Source organism: Apus apus, chromosome 2, assembly GCF_020740795.1.
Source record: "Apus apus isolate bApuApu2 chromosome 2, bApuApu2.pri.cur, whole genome shotgun sequence".
Lineage (NCBI taxonomy): Eukaryota > Metazoa > Chordata > Aves > Apodiformes > Apodidae > Apus > Apus apus.
Genome location: NC_067283.1, coordinates 41,179,191 through 41,200,410, shown reverse-complemented (window position 1 = coordinate 41,200,410; position 21,220 = coordinate 41,179,191). Strand labels below are relative to the sequence as shown.

The 21,220-nt window shown below is 36.9% G+C and overlaps 1 protein-coding gene across 2 annotated transcripts in view; it reads right to left on the bottom strand.

The window, feature by feature from the left end:
• The window catches only part of CMC1 (C-X9-C motif containing 1), a 957,521-nt gene that overhangs the window by 13,227 nt on the left and 923,074 nt on the right, over positions 1-21,220 (bottom strand). For both annotated transcript variants that reach the window (XM_051610088.1, XM_051610087.1), the window contains one exon: positions 17,511-17,603. In XM_051610088.1, coding sequence (XP_051466048.1) covers positions 17,511-17,603 — 93 coding nt within the window. The remainder of the gene's footprint in view (positions 1-17,510; positions 17,604-21,220) is intronic.

The window sequence follows — 21,220 nt, the reverse complement described above, 5'->3', positions numbered from 1 at the left end:
GCAATGCAAGACCTGCAGATTACCACAACTGTACTTACAGAGCAGTTGTGTTCTGGACCAAAAGCTTGCATAAAGATACCAGTGAGCTCAGGTGCTTCTACTCATGGATAGAAACCCTCACAGAAGGGTGGAAAAAACAACCATCTCACCCTACCCTCTAGCCTACCATGTCTTTTGGCCAAATGCAGACCTTCCAGGAACCATTCACTACCCAGGCAACTGGGGCATGGCCATAAAGCTTCAGAGAGCAGGTGAACGCAGAACTGTGAGATAGAGCACTGCTGATAAAGTCACTAGTTTTGACAAGAAAGCACCAGGTTGAAGCCATGATGTCATGCCCAATCACACAGCAGATACAACAAAGCTAATGCATCTGTGACACTACTGGCTGTTGGAACCAAACAGTACCAGGCCAAAGCACTGTATGTGTATAAGGGGTTGTAATAATAGACCGGATTCTATAGAGAAACTGAGGGATGAGGCCACTTCTCCATAGCAAAGGTTATAATTTTGAAGACAGTAAAATGAAATATGTGTAGACAGAGGATTTACAAACAAGCTTTTGACAAATCCACAAAGCAAACCAAAATGCACCAGGAACTCTTCTGTCAGCTATGTAAGTCCCTCAAAATAGAGGAACTGTTCTTCAGCATAAAGCTTAACGGGCAAATGGCATAAAACTCTGTATAACACCATAGATTTCTGACACAAATCCAGACTTAGTTTGGTATAATAAGCCTCAAGGACAGTGCTCTAACTTCTGACAGTCAACTATACTGTGCTACTCAAGCTTTATGCACAGATGTACTCAAGTTTGGCAGGAGATGCTTGTTCAGCTGCACCTAGCCTGCCTGCTCCAAGTATCTTGTTTCCGATGCAAAAATATTTGAGTAATAGTCTCAATGCTGTTATGAAACAAACAGGAAAAATAATCACATAAATGTGATTTCCATATTTAGAAAAACAACTGCATTTTCAAGAATTTATTTAGCAATTCTCCAAACAAATACTAGGAATACATTTGCTACAAAATGATTGGCAAAGGAGACATTAGAAGTTTACAGGATCCACAAACAGGGCTCAAGCTGCTGTGGGGCAGATGTGACAGAAGACCTGTGTGCATGAGAGCCAGTGGCAGCTGACACACTAGAAGTTCAAACCGGCATTCAGTGGCTAGGACACAAGCAGGAACTGAGGTCTTAATGATGGTAATACCGTGGCCTTCTCAGCACCACCATTACATCTCTGGGTAATCTGTCTTTGTTGCCTACTTAGGTCTAAAAGCTCTTTGGGGTGTATCCTGACTTCTCTGCAAGTACCTTGCTGGCTGGCACCTCCCTGTGCTATGACTGAATTACTGTGAGTACCTTCTCCATCAGTACACTGAAATTATAAGATCATAACCTGGCTAAAAATCTTGTCACTATTTTCTGTATTCTGAACTAAATAAGCTTCACTCACTGAATGCAGATGTACACATGCCTGCACCACTACAGACTTGTCAGTATGTAAGTTTTTCCAAAGACTTCTCTCACCTTTATTCTGAAAGAAAAAAATCACAACATCCAAAAGCTAGCATATGCTGTATTAATGTAAAACCCCTAGAGGGCAACTAAGCTTCAATTTCAACCTGCATAAATATTCAGCTCCTTAACTAGTTTACAGATTATGTAAACTATTTCCTTCAACCTTGGGTTTTTTTCCCCTCATTTAAAAGAAATGAATCCTATTCATTCTCAAATCACATTACTGCTGCCTATTTAGTGTAAGTTAATCACCACTGCCCAAACCAGAAGCTGAGTTCTCAACCCAACAAAGCTCAAATGAGTGTAAAAGAGAACAATAAAGAAAATACATGCAACGGTCTCATTTTAACAACGACAGAAAACAAGCATATGAACGTCTGAAATCACTTTATTTGCATTAAAGACCTTTAACAATACATCTTGTTTATTATTCAGCTTAGTATTGTTATTGCATGGCATCTGTTTTCTTGTACAGCAGGCTGATTGCAAGTCTCAGAATTATGAATTTAAGTTTATAATGTTGGGATTATTTGCCTGTTTTGCCTACATACTTTGATTTCAGCCTTATAGATCAGAAGTATTCAGGGACAAAAATTTAAAAAGGGTGAAACAGGCAGAAAGATACAAAATTACTCTAGTTTTGCAAGTAGTTCCATTTACTTGTCATTCTTCAGAGTCTAGGACTGCTGCTAGTGATGAAAGAAAAAAAAATGAAAGTAATTTGGGCCATAAAAGTCAAAAGCCTTCACTTGATTCCAAGTGTTCACCCCAAATTTTGAAATTCATAACTCCTGTGTCCAGCTGAGCCTTGCCTGTAATGAAGTAGCAGGCATCAACTGCCTTTCCCCTACTTTCCACCAAATCTTGGTGGGAGCTGACAGGCACTTATTATCCTGCCAGCCCACATCTGTACAGAACCTGCAGACTGGTATTTAACAGTAGAGGACACATTAACAAATCAATGGGACTCCGAGCAATTTGGAAACAACCTGAGGTAGCGAGTAAAAAACAGCTCAATGGAATCCTTAGCAAATGCTCACAAAGCCCAAGGGGTGCTGCAGTTAGGTCCCACCTATGGGATTTAAACAGGATGATGGGTTTAGACTAGACGTAACTTTCAGATTACTAGAACTGGGATGAAATGTCTCCCATTCTACATAACTTAACAAAATATGGTAAAGGGGGAGTTTAAGGAGCTGACACAAATCTCCAAGGCTGGTGCTCCATCTGCAAGGGACTCCTGTCTGAACACTGCAGAACAGTACAAAGTAACTGCTAGCCCAGGGGAGCTTCGAAAGACTGCAGAAGGGAGGAGGGCTAGACACTGTTTCTTATTCAGATTCAAACCCTCTGACTACCTGAAATACAAAGAGCTTTAAGTGAACATTCTGACTTTTTGCCACAAATTCAGCCAAGGCTTAGGGACTCTTTATTTGGATGCTCATAGCACATGATAGAACCTAAGCTTTAGTTTATCAACCTTGTATTCAAACTTAAGACATTGACTATATAACATTAGAAACTAGAGAATTCCACCTGCTTCACATAAAGAAATTATAGTCATTTTTACATTTACCCTTTACGTGAAATGCACCTAGGCAGATCCGAAATATTACTAAATCAGGATTAAATTACCTTTAAGTACTTTTACCACACTCACGGAGGTGTTTATTTTCTCCTCCTTACTAGAATACCAGATTAGCTTTCAGGCAACTCATGTCACTGCAACTCAAATACTCAGGCAATGGAGGTAAGTAACATCAAGTTTGGAACACACAGCACTGCACTGACACCACTGCTTACACCCCAAAGCTAAAATACTCCCGTGAACTACAGGCCTTGAGTAAGACCATGAGATCAGAATTAGGTTGCAGTAATAGAACTGCCTATGAACTGTTGCATCAGTTTCCTAAGTGAAACTAGTTATGATTTAGAAGAAAACTTAATTTTGTAGTCATGCTAATCCAACAGTCTTCCACAGAGACAGTAATACATTTTTGCATTTAAAAATCCAACATGGAATCCTACCTTTCATTAACAATAGCAGTAACAAGAAACTAATTATATTCAGGTACATAAAATGCATATTTGAATACAGAAGTAGTTATCTAGAAGAGAAGGGAACTAGCATATATTTAGCTCAGGAGGAAAAAAAAAAAAGTATTCTCTGCTTGACAACAAATCTTTCTCAAAAACTTATGCACAGTCAGTAACTAGTATGGCAGAGTGAAGAGGACAGGTTCCTCCACAATATTCTGTTTTAAAACTTCTGAAGTTTCATAGTTACTCAACAGATGAAGAAGATAAAAATTAACTTCACAATAGCCTTGCTGAAGTAAGAGGATTCTTTTCTATGCCTTTCTCACTCCCCACAATGGACTTAAAATTTTCTCAAGCTATTTGAAATGCATAAAATAAAAATAACATATACATTTATAGCTTTTTATTTTCTGGCTCGTTAAATCAGGAACAATTTTCAAAAGTATAAGATAAGGACACTTCTATTTAAAAATGAAAGCTGAAGAATCATAAATACTATTACTCAACAATTAGGAAGCATCTTTATATATAGATAATATATAATATATTAAACATCAGACATTACATAGAAGTAATTGAAGAGACCACAGAAGCTTTGAACTGTTAGTACCCTGTTAAAGATTAATTAGTTAATCAATTACTAATCAAGTAGTAGTTTTAACTATTTCATAAATTAAAAACTAGACCTTTGGTTATATAACCCAAACAGTATACATTCTGTGATATATCTTCTTTTCCACATGCTATAGAAAGAAATAGTAACTTTCTGTTCATTAACTAGATAGGTGTCAAATCCTACAGTAAGGTAATAAAGCACAACAGTGCCTCGAAATAAGAATGTAAACACTATGGCCTGGCAGAATTTTATCCTCAGCTTCCCAGCAGAAGAAATATGGCCATTTGAATCCCTAACAGTCTGTGTGCTTGCCCTGCTGTACTGGGTCTCATCAGCATGTCATGTGTCTTGTACCATGATGACTTTTGTTTTCAAATATGTCCCTCACTGAGGTGCTCTGCAATCTGGAAAGAAATAGCAGGGATGTTTCCTGCACATATAAACTTCATGCAAGCTGTATTGCTGGGGTAGGAAATGGGATGACACACAAGCCAGGCACTATCTTCTCTAGGTTACTATATTCCAGCAATACCCAGGATGGGTATCACAGAAAAATGAATACTAGTGAAAAACCTGTAACACACAGGTTTTCCATATTTAGCAGCTGCATTTCTTCAGCATTGTCTACAATATTCTGTTATGCTCCTTAAACAATGGCAAGAAGGCACACTAAGTTGGAGAGTTTATATACATTAAGAAGGAGCATTAAAAACCAGAAACAGCTCAGAAAACACAAAGCAAAGAAACAAGAGGAGGAAATCAAGACAGAGGAGGGATGACAAAGATTACTTTCACCAGAAAAAAATAAAGAGTACTTTTCATCAATGGTCTTAGGAATTGTTTTGACTGGGCTGTCAGATTCACTGCAGGAAATTATCATCCCAAAGGCAGAAAAAAAAGGGGCAACAAAGTATAATATTTGAAGTTGTAGACACTGGTCACTCTTCTTTACTAGTTACCATTTTTTTCAACCTGGAAGCACTAGTTCTCAATGTAAATTTAAAAGGGTGGGTGTTTTTGTTTGTTGTTTTGTTTTGTGTTCGTTTTGTGGGTTTTTTTACGTGACATTAAGGTTTTTTGGGGTTTTTGTTTTAAATTTGCCATGGTCCTGAAAACAACTCTAGAATCTCAGGGTCCAGTATCTTCCCTTTGCAATCTCAGCGACTCAGCAGTAGAAACAATTTTTCAGGATGGTTATTGAATGAGCCTTTTTTTTCCCCTTTTCACCTTTTAAAAATAAAACTGATTGTCCTGTTTCTTCCACACAGTGCTGCTTTTCTTCAGAACACCAGCAAGAATCTGCCCAATACATGAGAACATCAATAGCTCGATATACAAAGAAAAGTTAGACACTAATAAAAACCCCAAAACTTAGGGAACCAAACATTATTTAAATAGTAAGAAATAATTAAGCATTAGAACAGCCTGTCTATAGAAGTTGCAACATTAATCAGATTACAGGACAAACACCAGTATGTTAGATGATGTCCCAAAGTGCCTTCCAAAACCCCTTTCAAGCCCTGCATTCTTCTTACACTGGATAAATGCACCCTCCAATGCAGAGGTAATTTTCTAGAGGACTCAGGCTTGACAATGTCTTTATAGAATTTAAGCTAATGCTATTAAAGCAGTTATACCTATCTATGCATCAAGAAGTCCTGCTTTCAACTCTCTTCTATATGCTTCCACATTATACACTTCCTATACATTTTCCACATATTTTGGCCTGTGCAAGCTGTCTCCATAAAATTACTTCTAAAAGGTTAGATTGACAGACTACAGCCATAAGTGAGACTGCATCTCAAGCCACATCTTTGCAGTGCCTTTTCACTAACTTCATGAGCGTCCCATTACAGCAAAGTGTATGGGGTATTTCTGTCACCAAGAAAAAAAGCAAGATCTGTATCAAGCCTGGTGTGAAAGTCTAATGATGAATTTACATATATAACCACACTGTATGATTTAATGTTTCATAAAAGACTATTTCAATATCCTTAAAATATGTTGTTGATCTAGAGGCTTGGAAGGCATATTTAGTTTATACTCAACAGAAGGAAAAACAAGAATGACTAGATACTTCCTTGAGAGATTCTGGATCAGACAGGAAGAAAGAAGGCTATAAAGTGCAAGACATTGTATGTGATAAAATGCATAGATGGAAATCCTGTTAGAAATGAAAAAGGGCATTTCAGACTTAAAGAAACCTTTCTTTTACCTCACTTTAGGAAAAAGGTAAGAAGGCAGATCCTGTAATACCATAATTAGAGTTCAAAATGGCCTACAACTATTTCAACTCCTTCCCCATACAGTGGATACCAAGACAAGAATCTGTTCACTCCACCCGAGAAAAATTTTCATGCACTGCTCTTCTACACTATCTTCTTCAAACCTCCTAAGGTAAGTTCCCTTCCTATTCACTGTCCCAACAGAATTATTACCTTTTACCCCTTACATGATTCCTTTCAAATCCTTTACTAGCATCTTTCTCATTCTAAAATAAAGCAGGTAAATTGTTTTTCTTGCTCCCTGATCATAAATTTATAGCCTCATTCATACCTTCAATGCTCTGCACAGCTCTATTATTCCTTGTCAATCCCCTTTCACATCCTCTGCAGCTCTTGATTCCTCATGCAAAATACTTCTCACCTTCTGTCATATGCTTACATTTCACGTAAAGGTATCTTTCCTGATCTTAGGCAACACACATTCTAGTCGCTCCTTTTTGCAAGGTTCCTTTCTTCTTATTTTTGAGGGTGATAAACTGTCAAAAATAAAATTCAGAGGGATGACAATTGAGCACAAGTATTTTGTGACATTTTACTACTGCAGCCTTCACTCCCTTCTCCAGCATCAGACCTCTAAGTAGAACACTCTTCAGAGCATAGATCTCCCTACTCTCTTTCTGTGCAGCACCCCAGAGATAACTATTGGAAAACAGTTACAACAGTGAGAGATGTATTTTTGAGGGTTGGAAAGAGGAGAATTTTGCCATTATTAAAAAGACCTGAACAATAACATATAAGAATGTGGTTTTACTCAGGGACAACACCGTTTCTACTTCAAAAAAAAGTTACACTTTGTCGGTGTTGTTAAAAAAAAAGTTATGCCGTCAGTGTTGTTACAACAGGATCCATTAACTTCTGTATTAAAGAGTAAGTACCAGAAGGCCAACTCATTCAATTTAAACTAAGTAATGTTTAGAACTACTGTTCCACACTGAAAAAGAAATTTAAAATGCTTTAATCCCAAAACAGCATGCAAATCTGAGATTTCATTAAACACATTCTGGTATTTCCAGGACACCAGAAAGCATGAAGAACACTTAGACCACTGGATCTTGCTGAAAGTGTGTTTGTTTGCCAAACTGCATTTCAACTTTAACTTCCATTCTTCTATTGCCAGATAAGGCCTGTGATTCCTGTCCTTTTTTTTCTACTGGCTCTGCTGACTTGTAGTATTCCCCACAAAGATATGTACAACAGGTATAGCTCTCAAGTCTGTAAGAGCTCTCCAGTCCCTAGGAAATAATGGAGATCAAAACTAGAACTCTCATAAGACACTGCGTCGTAAAATCAAACCATATTAGATGAACCAGCAACTACTATTCTGACTCCCATTTAGCTCAACTGGAATTAATACTTAATTTCAATTTCTGTGATTTGAATGAGCAATTTTATTTCGCAAATACACTTGGCAACTTCATGTGTTTTTAAAGAATGGTGGACAGAAGTTTTCTGCTATTACTTTACTGTGAATATCTTATGTTCTTTACAAAGTCAATACAGCCCTCGCAGGCTATCTGAAAAGTCACTATTTATTGTATTTCTAAATACACAGTAGCTTCTTTTTGACCAAACTAAGTTCTGTTTTCCACTGCTGAACCCAATGGTATCTACCCAAAGCATTCCAACTTCAGCAGTTGAAAAATAACCTATTTTCTGTGTGAAAGCAACCTCGGGGTAATATTCATAATTCATATACAATATAATATTTATACACTGCAAAGAGAATATAGCATGACCTCTTAAAAAGTATTAGGTTTATTTACACAAAGTGCTAACTGTTACTGTTGAATGTAGTATCTAAGAAGGGCTTATAATCCAAAACTGCAAAGCAACTTCTTAATACATCATTAAGGACATGCAGTTAAACTAACAGTTTACATAAGTCACATGTACTGGCATTAACAATGTATTGCTATGTGCAACTATGCCACAGCAATACAATACTGTAATAATCTAATACACAAGCTACAGTATCTCTAGGTTATCAGCACCATCAATTAATGGCTACAAAACTCCTGCAGAAACCTAAGGATGCCCTCAGTTGTTGGCAGTAAGAATGACTGACAGAGAAGAATCAAAATGTATCCAAAGGGGAAAGAAATCTATGAGAATCTGAAAATACTGTGCATAACATCTAGGAAAAGATACAAATCTGGCATTAGTAAGATCCTGCAACAGTAACCATCCTAGCCTCTCCCTTTTGTTAAGAGGAGAACTGAAGCATGTCTCCTCTATCCACTGCCTGCTGCCCTATGGACACTCACCTCATAGACAGTTAGCAGAAGTGGTTCTCTAAAGACTGATCTAAGTACCACAAAATACCCCAAGATCAGCAGCTACATGCAAGGTTGTATTTCTCTGTTTTCATAGCTTGCACCAAAATGACCTCACCAGGACCCTAAAACATGGAACAAGCCATTCAACCTAACAGTATAGAGTTTACCAAATTAGAGTATATAAAAGGCAATCTTAGCCTCAAAGAGATAAACACCAGACATAACCCAAAAAGATTCAATTATTTGAAAGTCACAGGATATACATGAATGTCAGAGTCCTTCCTGAAATAAACAAGTTTGAAGAAAGGATGTAAAAGAAAATACTTTTACACTTCTCTTATCACTGGGAAACAAATTCACAGGTACAAAAGTCAAATGAAGAGAGAAGCAATGATCCAGAATTCATAAGGAGTTTGTCAGGGAGTAGTGATATGAGTGAAGTACTGATACGAGTGAACAACTGATGATCTTGGATCTTAATTTCAAGTCCAACTCTTTAAATAATCCAAGAAGTGGTACAAAAGAGTGAAGGCAATTGTTTTTCTTCTTTCTTTGTATACAAAATGCTTCCATTCTGCAAATGTTAAAACACTATTAATCCACAATCTGAAAGAACAGTTTTCCTCCTAAATTTGGATCACCAACTGAACACCAAAACATAATAATTGTATTTCATCATAAAAGCTGCAAAAGAAGCAATCCTATTGTTCAACCTTCAGTAGTTAGCTTGGTCAGTGCTCTTGTCATGGATATTACTACCACATACTACAATAATCTAAAAACATGGATCCATTCTCTATTTAAACCAGCATTTGTCAACATCATATCTATGTTATGTTAATATATTTATGCTGAGCAGAGAAAATAAAAATTAAATAGGATCTTAACCAGAAACCAATAAAATCTCAAATACGAGAAAACCAAATTGAAACACTGGACAAAACATTGGTAACCTATCAAGGTTGTTACCTATGAGCTCTGAACTACCAATATCATTTCTATATCTATACATAAAAGTCTCCACCAGGTAAGAGAATCAAAACTAAGACAGTGCTTGTAGGGTATGGCAACCTGGCTGAAATTGATATTCATTAGAGTATGCTTTGCATGAATAGGAGCATTTGGACTCTGTGGTCTTTATCAGAGCCCCAGCTGGTAATGGTTGAAGGTTAATGCCTTACCCCATTCTGTTCAATTTTCTGTCCTAATTAGTCCTCCAAATCTATAGCTGTGAGCACCAAGTGTCTGTGCTCAAAAGAAACTAATTAATGCTAGCAAATTAGATCAAGTCCAAAGATCCAACAGCCAAACTCTTAAATGCTCCTTGTTAATAGGAAGTGTAGCTGTCAATAACTGCTGTTGGTGGCTATAATGAGGCCTTTTTCTTTCATTGAAAGTGATTTCATTTCTCTTTGTCCCTGTAAAAGCTGTTCCATTCCCTAATAAATAAAAAATAAAAACCCCTATACAACTAAGTTGCAGTGCTAAAGCTAGCAGTCTGACCCAGTTCTTATCATCAGCTGGGCTAAAATGACATGGAGGAAGAAAGAAAAAAAAATATCAAATAGGGCAAGTTCCCTCCCCAAACATTTTCTTCAAAGTCCTAGCACTAGTTAGAATACTTAAATTTTTACCACCAAGCAACACAATATGCTTCCATATTTTTTTTCTACAAAATCCCCTAAATTAGCTTAGCGTAGTAGTTAATGCTTCAAGTATCATTAAAGAAAAGACCGTGAGATCTAGGATCTCATTTCTTCAAATTGTAATTTACATATAGCTGCTCTCTCTTCCCAGTTTGTTGGAGAAAAGCTCAATATACCATAATCCCTCTAGAGATGGTATTAATTCACATAGTTAAATGTGATGAGAGTAAATGTTCATTGGAAATATACAGACCTAAATAACTTTTTCAAAATAAAAGCTATTGTGCACTAACATAATATAAAAAAATCAGCATATTACTCTTGAGAAATGCTGGCAAGGGGAAAACATCTCATAATTTATTACCAGTACTAAATATAGCTATACACTAGCAAAACATCCAAAATAATTTAAATGACAACTGCACAACATGTACAACAGTAATCTCAGTAGCTTAATACAGGGTCATGGGGTCACACACAGTATGATTATTATGTAATTCAATATTCAGATAATAAATACAGCAACAGAGAATAACATTTTCCTTCCCTTCTCTACCTGCAGTTTTGTGCTGGACTGAACCTATGGTCTCAAGTTATATTCACCTTCCTTTCACAAAAATGAAGATGCAGGCAATAAGGCAGCATTCTTTTTTCATCCTCACAAGAGAAAGCTATTCCAGTCATATGATCTACGATTCCATATAACCTCTCAGGCTTTCCATCAAACTCTGAATAGAATGTACACAAGCAGGTGTAAGCAACTTCTAGTCACTGCAGCTTAATTAAAAAAAAGTTACCAGGAGTTGTCATGTTAACTCATTGATTTTTACCAGTTACTTGATCTTTTTGGTCAATTAGAAGATCACTGTGTTCGCAGATACTCCTAAAATATGTGAATTTAAAAACAAAACCTGTAAGGACTATATTTTCACCATGAGGCAAAGCAAATATTCAGTTATAAATGGTGATTTTAATTTTAATTTGTTGCAAGAAAGTAAGACTCATTAAAATTTTTAAATGTGAGCTGTCATCTAATTTCCCACTGTTCTCGGTCTTAGCACCTTCCGGTGTCAACCTCAGAACCATGACTATAGGTACCAACAGGTTAAGCCTCCCCCACCATTCAGCAAGGGTTTGCATCAATTAACAGAACTTGGCCTACAATACAAAGGAAGGCAGGCAATACCACAGAGTAACAGCAAGCTGGAATTGCCAACTATTTCACACCTTCCATTATCTGCACCTCTGTAAAGAAAGTACATATAACAGGAATTTGGTTTTTTTAAAGAAGAAGAAGGAATATCTAAAGGTGTGCCTGGGAATGTAAATGTGCAGCATCATGTGTAGTTCAATCAGAAATTTCTTTGGGTTTATAGGCCTTGATGTGTCAGGTGCAAGGGTCATGGTCTAGAGCAGGTGGCCCCTACAGGGACAGAGATAATGTCAGTGACAGGACTGTTGAGTAACTGCACATTATCAAAAACTCTGGTTGACACTGGTCATGCTCAACTGTAGAGGAGCCTGCAGTAGTGTTGCATCCCATCATTTTCACTAAGAATCAACATGAGCCCTGAGGAGGAGAGGGCTATCGGGGAAACTGGAGAATGGGAGGAGGGTGGCTGCTTGGAAATGTCCTTTTCCAGCCACACTTTCCAAACCATTTTTTAAAGCCCTGCCAAGCATCAAGATTTTTTCAGCAATGTGAATCCAGCTACTTTAATTATACGGTTCCTACGGACAACAGAACCAGGGAAGGTTCTCAACTCAGCAGAGCTGGAAACATCTCACTTTTGTTTCTCTCTCATTAAAAATAAAATAAATAAATAAAAGGACAAAACAACTGGTCATGTCAGCCAAATGGGTATCTCGCACAACAAGCTTCAAATAAAAAATGGCCACATTTGTAGATTTGTAGATTAAGAACCAGGATCAGGTCTTCAATCCAAATTGTTTCCCTTACTTCACTGCATTCCTAAAGGGAGAACCAGGCTGATTTGAACTCTCTGTCCCTGTATTCACCATGAAAAATGTGTAGGTCACATTTCCCACATCAACCTAGGAGTCTTACAAATGTGTCACAATTACAGAAGCAAGTCAGTCTTTACAAACTTGAAAGCCCCAAGCCCAGACCGCCTATCAGTAGTAGATAACAAAATTTAGAACAAAGAAGTTTAGAACTAAAATCTTTTGTCACTGGAGCAAGACTGTTGTTCTCCCAGCAATAAAAGATTGTGAGGTTTCTGGAAGGTGGGCAGAAATGCTTTATAATACAAAAAATACACAAAACATTTACAACAAATATACAAAATCATGATCACATTACTTACTCAATGATCCAGTAATTCCTTTTGGGGATGTCAATTTAAGACTAACTTATTCATAGTACAAATCCATAAGCTGTCAATCAGCTGTTTCTGGTTTTATTTTTATTTTCCAAGCGAAGTAACCCAAAATCAAACTGAATGGAGTGGCAATGGCAAATAAATGTGCCTTGTAGCTGCTTCACTTTGAAAGCATATACTTCTATATGTCAAGGACAAATTGATACAGAACTACATGGATTTAACGCTATTTCAGATGTACTTATGCTACAATTTGTACAAATACAGTGAAAAGTTCCTGTATGACAATGTTGTTGGGTTTTTTTCTTTGCTTGTTTTTTGTGACACTTCTGATACTCCTATAGTAACCCACAACTTCATATACATACAGTGCAAGGATATTAACACAGCAAAGCTTATTTACATGAAGGTAATAGAAAACTGTCTAGTGTTTTGCAGAAAGCATGTTTACCCTCTTAACAAAATTACTAATATATCTGTTTTGACAGAAAAAATACTTGAAAATCTTAAACACAGAGAAATTATTCTGCAACTGAGATGTACTAAGTTCTTGAGAAATATGTAACACACACAAATGCTATACTGGAACAATCTGAAAAAAAGTTCTAAGTTAATTTAAATAAACAAGTAAATATTACCAGATACAACACTTAATGGTTCTTAAAAAAATATCAGATGGACACATTTTCATGGTTATTTAATCCCTAAGCTACTCTGGTACTTTAACAACCAAGCACACTAATGGGTCACCCCATTACCCAACTGTGCTAGGGTAGCAGGATCACCTCTTGAGTTAACAAAAGCTTCCTTTTTATTTATTTTTTTAACCTTTGGGGTTTCTTTTCCCTGGGTGGCTCTTGAACACGTGCTGGACAGGCTGTCACTGCTTGCATTATTAGCTCTGATAAGCACACAGCTATAGGTGGTATAGCTGCAGGCTAAGGTAACGGACTGTATGCAGATGGACCCCTGTGCTCATGCAGAGCACTATTGAATGTATAGGGGCTCCCCGTAGGGACACATATGAACCTAGTGTGATCAAGTAAATTCTAAAGGCCCATGCTTGTAGAATAGCTTGTTTTCCTATAGTACCAATGCATTTATCACAATTTCCTAAAGACAAAATGAAACAAAGGTGTATTAATAGGCGTTTTCAATCAAAATTAACATAAAGCAGAAAAATCATACACTGAGAGCAAGTTAAATGAGTAGCTACACCACTCAATGGAAACAGCACAATCACATGTCCATGTGTGCACTCTGTAGCACACCAAACCTGACTGCAGGAGTTTTGATTACTTAATTACGCAGCTCATGTTCATAGCTTATAATTGTTTACAGCATAAAAACCACAGCCTATTTACTCTGATTAACACCTATCCCTGTGTAATAACAAGACAAGTTTATTCCAGGAATAATTTCACAATGGACTTAAAAGATGGTAAATTATCCTGTTCAGAAAACTGCTTAAGCTTCATTTCCCATGGTTTGGTCTCTCCCTTCCCCCACTCAGATTAAATGGTGTACAAAAGAATAGCTGAACTTTTTTTTTTTTAAATAGGGTTTTGCTTGTCTATTTGATTATTAAAATTGCATAAGAAATTTCCAGTTTCCACCTCTAACCTCCACACAATTTTATCAGCACTAGCTTACAGGTGACAGAGAAATGAAGGGGAGACAGATGCACCCAAAACCCTCAGTTTCCTAAAGATAAACAAAAAATTCATGGAGGTAAAAAAATTGAGAAATTGCAAGGTAATGGTTCACAAGACACAGATCAAGAATCTCCAATATCACTTGTTGCCACAGAATACTATTACTCTAAAGCCAAAGTCCACATCTTACACAGAGAAAGTTAAGTGGAGAAGAACAAATATACAAACACCCACTTGGGTCTACCCCAAATAAAATTACACAAATAGCATGCTCTCAAAATATTTTTAACTGAAATATTCTTTCAATGACACACATTACTGTAATTGCTTTTCCTCTTCTTTTCTTCCCCAACAGGTATAAAGTTCAAAGTCAAAACGATCCGACTATCATTCAAATGATGGTGTATTAAGTCCTTCTGGCAGCACTGCAAGTTAGCTGTCATGTGATGCCACTTTCCTTTAGCAGACATTACCAACTCTTTTCCCACTTACCCATGTCAAAACTGTCACAACACTACTCCTTCGTATCTTTTGGGGAAGTCCTAAAAGCAGCTGCTTGAAAATTTGCTGGTCCACTTTAACTAAACTTGACTCTAAACATTTTGAGAAACGTCTAGAAGCCTCCTTTGAACTTTCTTAGGTAACAGTGAAAGACAAAAAGCAACGCCACTGGGGAAACACTTGTTCTTCCTGCCATGGTGAAACTGGCTGAAATAGTATGTGTGAAACAGTATGGCAACAAACTAAAATGCAGTCCTTTGTCAGCGAACACTGTTGAGAGATGCACAGAAGACACTGCTGAAGACTTGAAGAAACAAGGATTAGAACAAGTTACACAGTGTGGAAGGTTTGCTGTACGGTTGGATGAAAGTACAGACGTTTCTTAACTTCTCTCAGCTGATGGGATTTGCATTTCAATAACGAAATGCACAAAGACCTTTTTTTTTTTGTCAGCCACTAAAGGAGAGTTGTACTGGAGAAGATATATTCTCAACAGGAAATGGCTTCTTTATTAAAGAACAATGTTTTATGGAAAATCTGTGAAATCTTAATCACTGATGGAGTGTCTGCCGTGGCTGGAATAAAAAAGGGATTCCCAAGGTAAGGTTACAGAGATAGCACCTTACGTGAAAATTCCTTCACTGCATCACTTACAGGTAAGCTATTGCAGCGAAGTAGTTGGAGCCAGGGATGCACAAAGTGCTATAGGCTGGCATCAATGTTGTTAAGTTTATAAAAACAAGCCCTTCAAATAGTAGCACCTTTACCAGACTTTGTAATGAGATGGGGAGGGACCATGAACCTCTCTTATACCACACAGAGGTTTGCTGACTGTCTTCTGGCAAAGTGCTTAAGAGAGTTGTCAAACTTTGCACATTTCTCTATTACAAAAAGAGATCCAAATTTTCTGACCTTTTTGGTCATGACAGGTGGCTCTGAGTAGTTTGCCACCCAGCAGATACTTCCAAAAAATAAACTCACTGAGCGTGTCCCTTCAATGTGAAGGCAACACTATAACAATGAGTGAGAAAGTAACTGCTTTTCAAAAGAAATTCTTGAAGAGAGCATTCTGAAAGCAGATATCTGGATATGTTCTCTTTATATGATTTTTGGTCTGTTTTTGTTGCTGAACACAATATGAATATGTCACCCACAAAAAACCTCTTATCTCTACACTTCCCAAGGAAACAGAATTTTATAACCTGTTCAAAAATCTTCAAAAATGAGAGTTTGAGCTTGTTTTGAATATTTTTGTTTAAGATATATAAACATGCACCACTTTCTGATTAGTTTAGAAGCACAACTGGTTGACTTGAGGGAATACGGTCACTTACTAACTCAAATTCCAAGTAAAATCTTCACAAAACCTGAGGATGGAAGTGAAAAATGAGTACCATGATTTAGTAAGTGCAGGCAACAATGCCTCCTTCCACTGAGATCTACGCATCCTTGTGAGGTATCTTTTTCAGCCATGACACTCATTAAAACCAAGTATTGAAATTAACTGAACACAGAACCAGACATTTCAATTGCTGTATCACGAATTGTTAAACAAATACTTTTAAAATAATGACACATATTCAGTCATATAGCTCTCAATAAAAAATACTGTTATTAACAGGAATATTTTCAGAGCAAAAAGTTTTTTGCACAACTGATCTGTTACACTAAAATTATTTTAAATTGCTATTTAAACTTTACCTCACTCTTTTTAATTTCTATTTTCATGTTTTATAATGTACATAATATACTAGTACAGTGGTATGTGTCTAATTTATAAATAAATACACATTTATTGGGAGTGTGCACTCAGAATTTTCTTACTGACGGCGTGTGTGATCAAGAAAATTTAGAGAGCACAAACCTAGACGACAAGAGGCAAGGGCCCTCTACTGAAAGCATGATATTGAATAGAGTAACTCTATGGGCTACTTTTTTTTTTTCCATTTTTACATCCACCTCCCAGCAGCGATTCTTGGCCAACCTGGGCATAAATAGCTCTATCTTTCCAGTACTTCAAATAGTTACAGATTTCCTCCAGTAACCTATGAACAGATGAGTGCCAGAGGAAGTGGTGATACCCAGTATTAAAGAATTATTGTCCCGTATTCTTAAAAAAAAAATGGAAACATGCAAACAACAACCACACGATCCTCTTCCAATGTCTATCTAATAATGTGTGTGTTTTTGTGCATGTATCATTAGAAATATCAGGGCAGGGAAAATATGAAGTTAGTTGCAAATATTTAAATTAATTTATCATAATGAGGGAGGCCCTAACTGAAGGTTCGCAAGACAATTCCATTTATATAATGGGCAGGAATACAGTAACTCTTGTGTTGCTCTGTTGTCACATGGTCTAGACTGTCATGTGGAAAGTTGATATTAATAATACTAAATTCCATAGCTCTCAAGAACAAATAATTTTGGAAAATAGTACACACCACAAAGCAACCAAGGCAAACACAGCAGATTTATACGTTTTACTACTGGTTTCACAGTGAACACATAAGATGCAAATCATACATACTAATTCTCTGACTACTTCACTTCAAAGCCAAGGATTATATCTAGGGCACAAAAGTGAATACATCTGATCTCCCAAGGAATATTTGATTCTTACCTTGCACTTTGTCTGAACACCGCTCCTTGGCTCGATCCCTCATTATTTGTGGAATCAAAACATCTTTTTCTACATGTCTGAGCTTAGAAGCTTCTGCAGGAGTAAAAAAAACAAAAAGTATGAAAAAAAAAGTTATGACTCTTATTTTAGGATACTAGAATTTTTCTACGTACATTATCAGTACAAACCAGCTTTTTTACTCATTGCCATAAATCTGAGAAATATAGCACATACTAGAGTACAACCCAAAATCTGTATTGCTACATGGAAGACTTCCATTCTTAGGGAAAAAAAAACAACTGAGCAGCCTCTTCAATAGAGGCTCTAGGAGTTTTTTCATTAAGAAATTCAACTTAACAAGAACAAATGCTGCTGTCTGAATTCTGTGCTGAAATGTATAGTTGCAGTCTGTTTTCAGTTGTCTGAAAACAGAATTCAGTACTTTGAATAGAGTTAGTGATTCTAAATAGCTAAACAACACAGACCATTTAGAAAAAAAATACTGCATTTCCAAACCCACTTTCTTCAAAACAAAGGCATGAGAATTTATCCAGTACAGCTTTTTACTTCTTAGCTTCTGAGTTAAAAAAACCTTCAAAGGTCATTTTTTAAGAACACTGTATAGTCCAACACAGTTATACCCAACACCTGGTTTTCTTCCTCAAACACATTATTTATTCACCTGGTGATGTGGATATTACACTTCAGAACAGTGTCAACTATGACGCTCACATTATTAAAACGCTATTGTCAGATACCCTCTTATTTTGAGTGACAATAATTTCATTTTAAAATGGCTCATAAAAATTATATTACATGAAATTAAAAGTGTGATGTATTGAAATTAAGAAGCAGAATTTACTGCTTTCAAACACTAGTTTTCAGAGCATCTGCAGTTACTTCTAGATCAAAAGGCAACAGAGACTAACATTTCTCTAGTAATTTCTAACTCACCACGTTTTAAAGTTTATTAATGCTATGAGGTTACACAGTATTGAATCTGTGGTATTTTTAGGGGAATCAGGTAATAAAAGAGAAAATTACAATGAACAATATACAGAATCTGAACTAAAGACTTGACTTTCTCCTCAAAAATTTCTTACTTGGAATTCCTACAGAAAAAGAAAACAAAATGTCTTCTGTAAATATAACAAAAATGCCAAACACAAACAGCTCAGAACTTAGATTTGCTTCTATGCTCTGATTTTCATAACTGAGACAAATAATGATAATTAAAGATTCTTCCTTTTAGCTTTCTGCAGAATACCAGCACAATTATTGTACTGAGAATTTATTTATATTACAGACAACATAAAGCTGTCAGAAAACTTTTAAGCATGTTTTTTTAAGAAAAGGACGAATCAGTTCAGCTGAACGACATAGTAGGAAATGGCACCACCAACTTACATGCCTGTCAAAGCAAGCTGGGACTGCGGCAGTCCTGCCTCTCCCACTCCCTAAGGGACTCTTTTCCCTCTGCCCACCCTGTGGTGAACAGAAACGGGAAGTTAATTCTGTAATTAACTGTTCTGTCATTAATTTGTTTACCTTTCTTAAAGGTAAATAAATTTACTCTCACATAATTTTTCAGCTAGATAAATTCTCCCATCCAGTTCACCATACAACTGCATGAATGGCCCATGAGGGGGAACTGCATGAGACCAGGAAAAGAAGGAAGACTAAACTTCCTGGATGAGAATCACTTGCTCAAACTATACCCTAAGCATCTCGCCCCACCCTTTTTTTAATTATTTATTTAAATTGGTAATACTGATGCTTAGAGTAGGCAGAAACTAAGCTGATCTATGAATGTGGATACAGATAAGCAAGTGGGTTGCTATCTGTCACCAGAAGGGAAGTTTTAATAGTCCCCCATTGCTTTCATCCACTACCACTACAAGAGCACCATTATGCACTTAACCACACAGTAAGCAACCAGTTCAAGACAGAAAACTAACTCAAATACAGAAAAAGAGTGCTTCTCAGCTGGTTTACACTTTGGAGTAACTAGACCTATTTATCAGAGCTCTAATAATTATTTCATTTAACTTTTACATCCCAGTTTCCACAACAAAGCACAGGGCTCCCACACCAGGATCAGACACTCTCTACTGACAGAGGAGACATGGATAGGCACACTAAAAGGCTAAAAAGGCTAAACAAAGGAACCAGGACAAGATTTTGGGGTTTTATCCACCCAATTTTCTGTTTGATAATTCAGAAGGAAAGGGGAATAAGACTGACAGCAAGAAGTAGCTGTACTGGTGCTAACACTAGCTCAAACAGAACCACGATGGAGCTGTGCTCCAGGCAAACTCCCTCATTTTAGTCCCATGTTGTCAAACTGCAATGCAGGAAGCAGAGGGCACATCAGGACACAGGGCAGTGTCCAGTAAAGAATGAGAAGAGAGCTACAACAGTTAACAGTACAAAGGAAACTGGAAAACAGAGATAAACACCATTTATAATCTCACCTGCAGATAGTTCAAATGCAGATGTTCAGTTCGGGCAGTACCTAGTCATGAGTTTCAACTGCAACATCTTAATTATTTTAATATTCTTGTATGATTCTAAACTATCCATTGCATTACAATTACAACGACTCCTTCAAAGACCTTTAAACACTTTACTGAAGTTGGTATCTCTAGCATTTATGCAAAATACTGAAGAAAAATAAGGCACAGATATTAACAATACTGGATACCAGCTAGATAAACATGTTTATGTGCAGAATAACTGCATTTCTAATACTAATGTATAAGCACTTGCAAGGAGAACATCATCCATCCAACCTAATCAGCTCTACAGTAACATACATGGCAAAAACTTTCAAAGAAACAACACCTCAGAAGCAAGACTTCATCAAAAAACATGAGACAGCCATGATGTGAAACCATCGATTCCTTTTGCCTTTTTTCAACTATATTACAATTTCTAGAATAATAAGGGGTTTTTTCCCCTTTTGTAAGTTCACTATTCTGCAGTAAGAAAAATAATTCTTATTCTAATACCGTATTTGCTGCAGACTAGTACCTACAGAAGAATCTGCATTACAACAGGCATACTACTGTTTTATCTTCAAAACATCAATAAAATTATCCCCAGATAAGCAAGAAACACATATTCCTAGTCTGCATTCTGCATTTGAAAGCTGATACCTTTGGTTCCCCCCCAGATCCTCCACACTGTGCCCAGTGTTCTGGGTAGGCTGTTTGATATAATCACCTCCTTTGCCCACACAGTGAACCAACAAGAATATGTTACCTCAGCTTCCAGAGGGCCATACAAATGTTAACAGCAGCTTTTCTTTCTCCCCGTCAGCCAAAACTTGGACATATTTGTTACAGAAACTTAATACTCTGAGATTCTACCTCTACCTTAACCTTACATTCTGTTGGAATTGCCTAGTACCATCAAACATTCAAAGGGACAGATGGATGAATGCTAGCTAATCAAGTAAAGGTTACAAAAAGCAGGCCTAGCCTCTGACCACAGGATCCAGAAGGCCTCAAGAAAAGAACAGCAGCACAGACCTGTGCTGTGGGCAGCAGACCTTTAAGAGGGCAACAGGAGAACGAAACACAAAGCTGCTTTACAGCCCTAATAACAAACAGGACTGTAGTGGCTTGTCATATAAATGAGAAGACTATTATAAAAAGGTGATACCAAGACAAAAGCCTTCCCAGAAGGTGTCCTGAGGAAAGTTCTAC